General features: G+C 40.8%; 1 protein-coding gene across 1 annotated transcript in view; it reads left to right on the top strand.

Annotated features, from left to right (window-relative positions):
- The first annotated feature begins 696 nt into the window (after positions 1–696).
- The window catches only part of POLR3B (RNA polymerase III subunit B), a 70,376-nt gene continuing 58,647 nt past the window's right edge, over positions 697–12,425 (top strand). The window contains exons 1-9 of the mRNA XM_048960922.1: positions 697–826; positions 1,150–1,182; positions 2,322–2,378; positions 2,461–2,525; positions 3,017–3,092; positions 5,118–5,218; positions 6,020–6,111; positions 7,267–7,384; positions 8,371–8,479. Of these exons, the coding sequence (XP_048816879.1) occupies positions 755–826; positions 1,150–1,182; positions 2,322–2,378; positions 2,461–2,525; positions 3,017–3,092; positions 5,118–5,218; positions 6,020–6,111; positions 7,267–7,384; positions 8,371–8,479 (723 nt within the window). The 5' untranslated portion in view covers positions 697–754. The remainder of the gene's footprint in view (positions 827–1,149; positions 1,183–2,321; positions 2,379–2,460; positions 2,526–3,016; positions 3,093–5,117; positions 5,219–6,019; positions 6,112–7,266; positions 7,385–8,370; positions 8,480–12,425) is intronic.

Genomic DNA, 12,425 nt, shown 5'->3' with positions numbered 1-12,425 from the left:
CAGCCATGGCGGTTTCCTGCCTCCTCTGTGGAATTCCTCATGCTAGAGGCAGGAGAGCTCTTTCCCCAACAGGGTGAGCCCCGTGATTTGGCACCTCCTGTAGCAGATGAGAGAAGGCTCCTCAACTGCTCCCCCTGGTTTGGGTGGCTATAGCAGACCCCAACCACCAGATGTCCTTTGTTTGTCTGGTGCCCAGTTTTAACCCACAGATCTCAACCGGGTCACAGATCCTCACACCCACAGGTCACACAGACCCCAGCCCACATGCAGACTTTTCCCCTGAGCATGAGTAGCCGCGTAAGTGTGGAGTCAGCAATGTTGTCACTGACCCATTATCATGAGGAGAACAGACTGGAAAAATACAGACTCCATAACTTTGGTGTATAAAAATTGTGCAGATCATTTTGTGCTTGTGTGTGATCTATGGGAACCCACCAGCACCCAGGTTTGCAATCCTGAAATAAATAAGCAATGTCTCCTCTGAGCATGTGATGAGTGACTCGTTGCACACCGGGAGGCGAATCTACTTTTAGGACAACAAAACCAGAAAAAAAAAAAAAACAAACAAGCGGAGGCATTCAAGGGAAGATTGAATTGTTTGGAGCATTTGTGCGCTAGGAACAAATCATTCAGCCGCGCGAGGGCGGACCGCTTCGGAACTGCCCGTGCCCGGAACGTTCGGGCTCCGCGAGGAGGAGCAGGGACCCGTTTGGTCGCTACACCGCGGCACGCTCTGCCGGGTCCGCCGGGTGAGATGGAGGCGCTGGCGGCGGAGTTGGGCGCCGTGACGGCGGAGCGGGCGGCGGCTCCCGTGAGCGCAGTGGAGGTGAGGGCAGCGGCGGAGGGCAGGAGGCAGGGGGAAGCCGCGGGGCGAGGAGCGGCGATTCTTCTGCGGCAATAGGGTGACCTGAGAGTGCTGCTGGCGCCTGGGTGTTGCCCCTGGTCGGTGCTGCGCAGCACGTGGGGGCTGCTGAGGTGGTCCCAGTCATCCCTCGGGGTGTTTCTGCTCGTCTGAGCTGACTTTGGGCGGTCTTTTATTCTTTCCTAAGTGACGTGAAATGTAACTACTGTCAAAAACCATTACTAGCTGTCACACATGTTTGGTCACCCTTTGGAAACCAACTTTCCCACTGTGTGTTTTGGTTGCAGGAGAAATGGAGGCTCCTACCCGCGTTCCTCAAGGTCAGTGGATGCACCGCCCCAGGCGGGAACACCCTGAGCTCTTTGTGCTTCACAGTTCTGGCAGGGCAGTGCAGTTGTTTAGGCTCCCACTGCACCCCAACGCCCTCCTCGTGGTCTTTATATCAGCTCTCTGCAAACACTGCTGTTGGATCTGCAGTTGTCTTTGTTGCAGGGAAACCCGGATCTGCATTCTGCAGAGGCTGCAGTGTGTGGATATCTCTGCTCACAAATATCAGAGCTTGGTTGAGCGCCGAGATTGCTTGATTTCAGTGCTATTCTCATAATCTGGTATGAGGTAAAGGCACAGTTCTACTTAAAATGAATTGCAATAACAGGTAGTTGGCAGCTGGAAGTGAGAATGGAAAGGGGCAGAGTGGTGAAAGAACTGTGTGGTGAAGGTGAAGCCTATGATATACACAGGTCCCTCTGCAGAACAGCAGCCACCTCTGCACCTCTCTAATCAGTTTCTGGAAGTGTTGCCCCCTTCAACCAGGCATCTTTCAGCCTGACTTTGTTAATTCCCTTCCTTCTCAGTGTACAGTCCCTGCAGCTTTTTTTTTTTTTTTTTTTTTTTTTTTTTGTGGCATCGTGATCTTGCAGGAAAACAGGGGGCTGTTGGTTCTGTGATACTACATATGAGCAAGTGCTCTTCCTACCTAGAAATCAAATTCAGATTTATTATGAGAGTCTGTCTTGTCCTTGTGTAGCTGTTCCCTTCTTTAACAACTTCCTCAACACCCCACTTCTCTGCTCTCACTGGCTCCCTCTCGTTCTGGCAGCTGCCTTTCCCAGGGTGCAGATCACTGCTTTCTCAAGTAACACAAATGGTTAGTTGTGCTACAAAAAGACAAAAGATATTTTGACGTGCAGTCACTATCTTCTGCTTATATAACTTCAGAATCTGCTTGGTGCTTGCTTTTGCATTTCCTGAGTTACTTCTCTGTTTCAGCTCTGGTGTAGACTTGGAAACATATAGTGTGGAACCAGACAGATTGTTCAGTCAGTTCTAAGAAATTTGTCCACCAAAAAAATTTAACAGTGATTCAGAAGCATTTATAAATGCTTATATTTCAATGTCTGCCTTATATGATCAGTGTTATTAAAGCTGATGCTATTTGCTGCATGCATGTATTTTTCAGGTGAAAGGACTTGTGAAACAGCACATAGACTCATTCAACTATTTTATCAACGTGGAGGTATGTTTTCCTGGTGGGAATGGGCTGGCTGTTAGTAGTCAGAAAAAAAAGAAATGATTCAGTTCTTTTGCTTTTTTTTCAGATAAAGAAAATCATGAAAGCCAATGAAAAAGTGACAAGTGATGCTGATCCAATGTGGTACTTGAAGTAAGCATAAAGCTGGTTTCCCTATCAGGAGTAGCTTGCATAAAGTTACATGGGTTTGTTATTGACTGTGAAGTGTTTATAAGCATCAGCCTGGGCATAAATGAAGCAAAGCTCTTGCATGCTTTCCTCTTAGTTGGAGCACATACACACAGATGCTTAAATAATAATTCTGATAAATAGAGTTAACTGTTGTTAACAATGCTTTATGTCACTATCTTTCCGTAACTTAGCAGTTTCAGGTGATGGAGGGGAATCTCCATTTCCCTTTTTGCAAAGGTGATCTGGATTTATTTTTGTATGTGCAGTTTAAGTTTTAACTAACTATAACAGTGTTCAAATACAGTGGGTTACTTTGGGAAGAATCATTGCTTATTGTTAATCAACCTACTTTCACATCAAAGCAAATTCATTTTCTACTTGTTGTAGAACTCCTTTTCCTTCAGGTTGCCTGGAAGACATTTGGCTCATTTTGAGATTGTTTTGTGTTACAGATACCTCAACATCTATGTGGGTACTCCAGATGTGGAAGAAAGTTTCAATGTGACACGACCTGTATCGCCTCACGAGGTACCGATATTTGTGTCTGTGAGGAGTTCTTTGTTTGACCTCGGTAATGCCTTAGATAACTGCTGCATCTGATTTTACTTCAAGCACAAGCGTGCCACGTTTTATGATTCAACACATGCTTGTAAAAAGAAGCTTCATATTTAAACATCACATAGTAACTCTTCCTTCTGTTATTGCCCTGACGTGTGTGAATAGTTGTGTTCAGTGTTTCATGGCAGCTACATTTTGCACTGTAGATCACTTCAGACCCAGTCTTCTTTGGAAGTACATCCCTTGCAGTTTTTAAGTCTGAGTCAGATAGAGAGCAAATACAGAAATTCTGAGCAGTTGGAAGTTGATAATAACTTACAAACTGCAGCAGAACATTAGTCTTACGGACTGCATGTAAAGCTGTTTTGCCTGTTGTAAGGATGTAGGCTAACAGATAGATTGTGCGTGTCTGAAATAAAGACTCCTGAAGAACAAGTGATGCTGTGACTGGAATTAGAAAGTCTGCTGCTTTTGGTAGAAAGTAAGCTAGCTTCTTTACATATAAGGAAGAAGAAAAACAGAGCTTGGAACATGCCTCTCTTTTTCCTGTTTATCTACATGCAGCCTATTGTCAACCTGATAGATCAGTTGCCATTTTGTATGTTTTCTTTTTTATTGTATATATTTCACACTTGAAATTGTATCTATTTATTTATTATTCCTTTTTTTTTTTTTTCCATGTAATGTATGTGGTACACTTAAGCTTTCACAGAGATGTTCTGTGGTTGGGAGAGATTCTGTAAAAAAGCCCTCTACTGGTTGTTGCCTCTTGTGCATGGCCACATTGCTGTGTTCTACAATCTGGCTCAGTTCTCATTTAGCTCAATGGAAGTGTTTTAAGTAAAGCTTATAATATATATATATTATAATAATATATATAATATATAATAATATAATAACTCAGCCATCAACAATAAATTAAATGTAATAGAGTCCACCTCATGGTTCTGACAATTTTTTAAGCTAGCATTAAATCGATATATTTAAACATGCACAAAATGAGATGAGAAAGATTTTTCTATATGTGAATGAAATTGCATGTGAGAAATAGTGGCTAACTCAGGCCTAAGAATAAGGTAATCAAAATCCTTGTCTGTTGTAAAGTGAGGTGATTGTACAAGCACAAGAAGGCAAAATAAATGCTTCAAAGAGCATATTCACCCTGAATTTAGAATAACCAACTCTTGTATCTCAAGTATTCTCACTAATGCCTATTGCTAGATATTGTTTCCTTTTCTTTCAATGGGTTATAGTGTGTTTTATGTGGACAAAGCACACACAAAGAATACTGAAGCCTTGTTTTTCTCAGGTAATACTGATGAAGTGATCTAACTCTCCTTCTTACACAGTTCTTATGTGAGTTTTGTCAACTGTACAGATGAATTTGAAGTAATTAGAAGTGAATATCTTGTCAATTACTTTTAAATTCAATGAAGTTGCCAGGAGCACAGCGGGATCCAGTTTCCTACAAGTCTATTTTATATCTACTGTTTTATATCTCCTTGTACACATCAGTATTTTATTACTAGAGAAATTGTTTACTTTTTCATGTGGTGAGAAGGAGTAACCAGTTTGCAGTGATTCTTGAGGCTTGTTTTTCCTTACAGATGCACCCTCTGTGCACAGTATAGTCTTAATTCCCTTATAGTAATGCATAATCAATACACAGAAAAGCTGTATAGGACCATAAGTTTAGCCATCTGGATTCTGATAAATCTGCAGTTCTGGTATCAGAGGTATAAAATGTGCAATGAGGTCACAAATGACCTTCTGTCAGTTGCTCTGTTGTGTTCTGCATATGCAGTAAACCTTGTCTTGCATGAAGATACAGGAGTACCTAAGGGTTAGCAACAGTGATAGAGCAAGTCTGAGGAGAGCAGACCAGAAAGATCAGTATAGCAGTGATTGAGTCTTGAGCAAGAGAGAGACAAAGAGAGCATGGGATGTGTTGAGACACTGTTCAGCCACCCAACCATAGGACTGCTCTGTTTTTAGTGCCGCCTGAGAGACATGACTTACTCTGCCCCGATTACAGTGGACATTGAATATACCCGAGGTAGCCAGAGGATCATCCGTAATGCATTACCCATTGGCAGGTAAGATGTCAAACTTCTGGTACTTGTTTTTATTTGCCGCTGTGTTGGGGGAAGTTTGCATTGCAAAATAAGTGCAGGCCAACCTTGCTTCCTTCTTCAGAGGCAATAGAGAAATCTTGATGAGTAGCTGTACACAGTAAGGCTCATAGGCTCCATTACAAAATCTGATTTTTCAAAAGCTTTTGCAAATTGGTCTCCTCCAAAGAAGGTTATTTATTAGAATTGATATAAAGATGAATGTTGCCTATGTTTGTATTGATATAAAACTAGAGGAAACTGTGTGAAAGAGAAGTAGAGCTGCAAATGACCTTTTTTGCAAAATGGGAATAATCGTGTTTACTTGGTAGCCAAAGGTGTTTTGTTCAGTCTTTCATACGTAAAATGTAGAGATGTCTGTGGGAGCAGAGGGTGAAATGAGTAAAGCAAGCTCTGGTTCCCCCAGATGAGACTAAACTCTACTTTAAAATTTATTTATTTTAGAGCCAAGGCAAAGTTTTTGGAGAAATGATGAGTATCATTTACTGATGATGTTTTCCTATCAACTATCAAATGACTTGAGGGTATTAATATTGTGAAGAACATCTGGTTTCATAAAGAAATAATAACGGGCATGAGAAAAAGACAAGCTCTTAACCATACCAAAAAAGCAAAATAGCTGGCAGTTATAGCACAGTTAAAATAAAGTTATGTTGAAAGTCTGTGAAATAAGGCTGGATTAAAGGAAAAGTTTGTTGTTTGTATTTTGCTTATGTTTTGGGTACCTTAAGTGTGTTCTGTCTTGTAACTGTGATTTTCTTGCAGAATGCCTATCATGCTGCGTAGCTCCAATTGTGTTCTTACTGGAAAAACTCCAGCAGAATTTGCAAAACTCAACGAATGTCCTTTAGACCCAGGTACGTTTCCATTCAAGTTCTTTTTGAGCAGATGAATACCCCATTGCTATGGTTCTTATCACTGTGAAGTCGTTGTGGGAACTCTCAAATGTAAACCTGTAGCTAAAAGAAATCATCAGGCTTTTGAAAATAACAGCAGGGGATGTTTGTGTTTGCAGACAGAGCTTTCAACCACAAAAACGACACTCTGCAAGTTTGAAGAAGTTGGGATGTACATATAGCATTGTACAGAGATGTATTGTAAGGGAATAGCGATGGGGCTAGTTTGTGGCAGTGAAATAGATCAGGGAAGAGAGGAAACAGAGGAATAAAACAGTATTCTCCAGAGCAGGAACCTTCATTTACTGCATTCTGTGAAGCGAGAATAAGGTGCTATGTGATAACCTTTAATATGCAGAGAGGAGATGAAGGGTTCTAACAAGCAAGGTCTTGGCTTTTAATAGACCGCCTTTGAAGCACATACTGGACTGTGCTTGCTCATGATGGGAAAATATGGTGACATACTGTTCTGTGCTGGAGGAGCATGAGTAGACAGCTACAATTTAAGGCAGGAATCAAACATTGCTTATGTGCGTATTCCTTAGATTGTCTTAGCTGCAACATTGAAATACATTTTTAAAAGTAATACAAAGTAAATTTCTTCCTGGAGTGCTGGAGAGTGCAAGTGAGTAAATTATGGGAGACTTACTCTTTTATAACAAGTATCTGAAATGGCCAGCTCTCTTGTGATGTCCTTGTGATATGCTCTTCTGGCAGGCAATACTGTAAAATTAATAATTCTATAACATCCTTAAATAAACATGGTTACTTTGGAGGTTTGAGGGTTGTTTTTTCCAACTTTGCAGTGTTTAGTTTGACTGAGAGCTCTCTCTGGCCACTCTTATTCTGTCCAAGCACTTCCCAAACACATTCTTAGATCCCCAAGACTGGATTTGAACCTAGCAGAAGTTCAATTTAGTCTAATGGAATATTTTCCTGGAAATCATAGCTTTTAGACAGTTTATTCTTTACTTTATTAAAAGAAAATTTGCTCTCCTGTGTTGTCCTTTAAGTACTCACTGTTTGCTGTCTAATAATTTTTATTCAAAGATACTGAAAGAGGTGAGTAAGGTGCAGGGATACTGATATGCAAAACCTTTCTTTTCTTTTGAATAGGTGGCTATTTCATTGTTAAAGGTGTAGAGAAAGTCATCCTTATCCAAGAGCAGTTATCCAAAAACAGAATAATTGTGGAAGCTGATAGAAAAGGCACAGTGGGTGCTTCTGTTACCAGGTATGGTAGATGCCTGCAATTACATGAAGAAGATAAAAATGACAATTCGAGCATTAGTTGTTGTAGTTGAAGTAGCTGAGCAGTTTTCTCTCTCTAAAATAGCTTAATGGAGAATAAGTGTAAGTGTTCAGTGCTCCTCTCTTGCTTCTGTCATTTTGTATGGTTAGATGTCAGTCCCAGAATCTATTAGGAGAGCAGTCCTCTGAAATCAATCAGTGGGAATTGCTCATATGCTTCAGTACTCATCCTAGACTAGGAAAAGCGGATTTGAATTTTTAATATAACAAGTTGAACCTCATAATTGATGATGTATGACCTCATTTCGTAGCAAGTAACGTGAAGTCACTGCTGTGGAAATAGGGTATAACCTTTTGTTTGACTGCCTCAATCAGATTGGTGTTAGAACTTCTAAAGGCAGTTGAGAAGGAAACAAAATGTTTTTATACTTCAGAAATTGTTGAAAATTGAAAAGTAGTCTAAGTCTGGCCTTTCCTCCTCAGCTGAGTTTTATTTATCTTTTTTGCCTATTGGCAGCTGCCTGCTGGCGTAGTATAGTGCTTGTCACTGTCTGATGTCAGGGCTATTTTGTCTTTTCCTAGAGGTTTCCCACATCTCTCCTAAATGATGCAAAAAGTACAACTTAAAGTCTGTTATCTTGTTACTGTTGATGTCACAGTATCTGTGCGCAGACTGGCCTTGCTGGTTATGTCTGAACCGGGGTAAAACCATACACAGATGCTCTTGAAAAGTGTGGGCTTGTGCACGTGTAAACTGAATACTGGCCTTCCAGATCACAGATGATAATAGCCCACCATCTTGGAGCTAAAGGATGGTATCTGGCAGTTGTCATGTAATTTTTCAAAGAGAAAACACAATGTTAGTTCAGCTAAATGATTCTTGAGCTTGCTAAGTTTTATGCAGAAGATTCTTGGAGTGTCAGTGCAAACTTTATGTTCCACAGAATACATTTGTTTTTTTACCTTTAGTTCCACTCATGAGAAGAAGAGCAGAACAAACTTGGTTGTGAAACAAGGAAGATTTTACCTGAGGCATAACACTCTGTCAGAAGATATTCCCATTGCTATCATCTTTAAGGTAATACAACTCTTGGTTTGAAAAAATAAGTATCCATGCTGTAGTAAAAAATGAAGATTGACTGCAGCTCTCAAAAGTTAATATGTACAGAAAGATGTGGCATGGCTGAGAAAAAGAAAGAAAGCTTTTTTTTCCCCTGGGATACTGTCTTTGTTGTCCAGCAAAAAGGAGAAAAGCACTGCTATTTTCAGTAAGGAGAACATTGCTGTGCCAAGACAAACAGTTGCTACCCCTTCTTGCTTTGTAAAGTCTCTCTGCCTGTAGTCATGTTGCTGCAGGAAGTTGTAAAGGTTTTTTTTTTTCTTGCTTTCTAATGAACTGTGTTGCAAACTTACGTTAAGGATTTCCATTTCTGGTTTTGTTCTCCCCAGAACCCCTGAGCTGCTGAGGAGCTCAGTATCTTTTGATTTCAGATGCAGTGACATGACATAGCCATGAACTGGACATATGTAACTTCCAGTCATAACCATGAAGACAACTGGTTGCTTTTAGGGAGGCCCTGCAGTTCTTAGACCTAGAATCCTTTAAGATGACTAGAGTGGCTTTTATTTCTTGGCAGGAGACTCATGGAGTCTCATAGCCTTCAGAATCTCTGGTTCAGGCACACCTCTCTTCAGTGCAGTGAATGTAGACAGCTATGATAGTTTTAAAGAGGTCCCTGATGAGACCAATGAAAAGACTTGACTTAGTGCAAGAACTGGAGTGAATATGGAGTGTTTGCCCTGCCAGTTGAGCTGGTGACAGAATCATGCCATGGCCCTCATTGCCTGTGAAACCACAGACTATCCTATTTTGCCCTCTGCTTTTCACTTTCGTTTTGATTCACTCAAGGATACTTGCTGCTAGAGGGAAACCGAGGGCCTTCCCCCTAGATTCACCAGCCAGCAGAAGTAACTTCTATACCTCTTTTACTGTCTTCACCTATAGTGCTTCGTGGCAAACAAGTGCTGGCAATGGGATAATTACAGAGGAAATATATTGCCAGCAGAGGTCAGCACTCGCTCACATCATCCATCAAGTTCCTGCCAGCAGTGCTGCGTGCTGAAGCTTGCAGCTACAGGCTTTGTGTTACCACAGCTCTGAGTTGTAGGAATCAGCTTCCTTGTGAGAAGTGCTTTGGGTTTGGTTCTAGAATATACCTAGATAATTGGTTCTAGACATGGGAAGCAAATGTCTTATGTTGGATGATGCTGATCACTTGAAGTGGTTAGAGAAAATCATCTGGTCTCCATGACCAGTGCTGAAAGAGACTGGGAGACCATCTGTGGGGAGAAATGCACATAAGAATGTCAGAATTAAATTCATAACTTTTCTGTTACAGGAAAGTGTTAATGTAGCCCATAATCTATTTGCTCAAGCACCAAACAGCTGGGTTCCACCTTCACTAACAGACTTTTATTACATTTTGTCACGCCCTGCTGGTATAGATAAATACCTGACCACAGGCACGAGTAACTGCTCAGGGTTATTAAGTCTGAGGAGGTTGTGGGTTGGTTTGTGGGTTTTCTGTTTTCTTTTTAGCAGCATTATATAGTCTATTTGATCACCTTCCAACCATGTGAGTTAGAGTTATTTACCTGCCTTTATATACTTTTAAAATTCCAGATAACTGTTGCATATTTACTTAAATGTATTTATTAAATAAGGGGTTGCAGTTGTTGGATGTTCTCACAGTAGTGCTTTTCACAGCCTTATATCGATTTGGTCCAGCAGGGAATTAGATGCACCCCTTTTAACTGTTCTGACTGCCCCATTCCTGACTAGTGCTTGGTGAATTCATGAGACATCATTCTCCTTACTTTTTCTTTCAATGTCATGTGAACTTAAGACATCTTCATTCCATTGCTGATGATTCTCCAGCTGAAAACTAAAAATCCCAATAGTGTTTTGAATTAATTATTAAGAAGACACTGCCTTCTGATGTTTTTTTTTCTTGGTCACTGCGGAATGTAAATATAGCTTTTATTTAACTACTAGAAGTCAAGTTACAAAGTCTCTGGCTCTGAAATTAGAAAATTTCTAACCGAAGGATCCCCTTGTAACTCAGATCTCACACAGCAGTATTCTGCTCAGGACATCTGTTGGAAAAACAAGGAGAGTAATTCTTTTCAGTAGAAAGGGCACAGAATGTGGATCTTACTTGTTACTAGTAAGTATTCCTTCTCTAACGTAGAGGTTGTATCACAGTGTGCATCTGGAAGGGCTGAAGTTAAGTTATATACATAGTCTTAGGTCTGAAGTTTTGACTGCCTGTGCCTTAATTCCAAAGTGGAGGTAATAACATCCCTTAGACATTTTCATCTCAAGAGCAAGGGCTGTGAAGTAGAGAGCATTACAGATACCAATGACCAACAGAGCTGAGGCCTAAAACTCAAAAAGTGCTTATTTTAACTAGAATCTAAGATCACTTTCCTGTTTCAGGCATGACTCATGGTCACATCTTGACAACGTTTTATGGCAAGGCCTGAACATATGATTGATGGTCAGACTGGATGATCTTTGTGGCCTTTTCCAACCTTAATGGTTATATGATTCTGTATGTTGTTCCCACCTTTTCTTTTCTTTCATGAGGAGGGAAGGAGCATGGGAATTGCTAACTCACAGACTGAACCAATGATGGAGTACCTGGTGAAGGGACACAGGGAACCCTGGTAGCACAGGTGAAAGTAGTTCTTTCACCAGTGTGACCAGAAGGGGTGGAACCAGCTTCCCTAATCCTCAATTAGAGGCTGGCAGCCACAGGGAAATGTTCTTTACCTAGCAATCCTTCTTTCTGAAGTATTTGGTGAGCCTTGATCTTTGGGATGGGTAAGCAAATCTTTCTTTCTTTAACTGGTTTGTGACCATCATCCTTTTTTGGGTAATTTAGAACTGGTTATTTGTCATCACCTTTCTATACAGAAGGAAATAGTGGTGTGGCTGTAAAGGTCCTTTAAGGTGGGTAGGTAGGGGAACTGGCCTGTGTAGGGTTGTCCTAGAAGGAGCATCTGCCTTGTAGTTCGTCCTTACCCGTAGTCTGTTCTAAACTGCAAGCCTGAATGAGTTCTTCTGCCATCCTGACCTGTAAGAATCTTTGTGATTGACATATTAGAAGATTTAGCAGCAAGTTGTGCTGAATGAGTACATGTAGGCCATGGTTTTGTGGAGTTTAATGCATTGACCACAACTAAATGAAATGTGATAGGTTACAGTAGACAAGTTACTGAGAGTAGACTAGAACAAACTTGGAAGCATCTGCTCTTTACTTTTTGGGCACTTAGTCCTTTGTTGCTGTGCTAACACAGATATTTTTTCCTTACTTTCTTTTTTTTTCTTGAAAGAGACAGAAGCACTTGTGCAGCACCTGTATGTGTAAATGCAGTTTCTGGTTTGAAGTAGTATAAAGTGAACAATTTTGTCCCCTAAAGTATGTATCTGCCAAGATTTTCAAACTCCTTGTAGTAGAAAGCATCAGACAGAAGTAACTTGCTTACTGAATAAGGTTGCTTTATTAGTTAATATACACATGCAACCAGAGCAATATTTACAGTGTCTGTTGTTCCTGTTTTGAAAAACATCAGGTTACAGATGAGATGCTGCTGCCATTTTTGCAGGGAATTAGAGCTGTTTTAAGGTAAAGACTATTTTTGGTTTGGATGTATGGCCTGGATTGGGTAGGCTCTGGGCGCTGAAGTAAACGAAGGTTGAGTGCTGCACTAGAACCAGCTGGAGAAGGAAGAGAGTTATATGTAGCCAAGGGCGGGCTCAAAAGCTGAATTTTATGTTACAAGTTGCTGGATGAATTATCTTGAGGTTGTAGGGAGATGCTCTAAGACCTGCAGCAAAAGATGTAAACAGTGGGTTGAGTTTCATATTAAAAAAAAAATTATGTTAGCCTTGGAGCCATTAAGATGCAACCCTGGAGGAACAGCTGAGTGGTGGTCTTGCTGGACCCGCAGAATCATGT

The sequence above is a fragment of the Lagopus muta genome, chromosome 1 (assembly GCF_023343835.1).
Source record: "Lagopus muta isolate bLagMut1 chromosome 1, bLagMut1 primary, whole genome shotgun sequence".
NCBI lineage: Eukaryota > Metazoa > Chordata > Aves > Galliformes > Phasianidae > Lagopus > Lagopus muta.
Note: the sequence above shows the minus strand (reverse complement) of the source record. Positions and strands in the feature narration are given on the sequence as shown.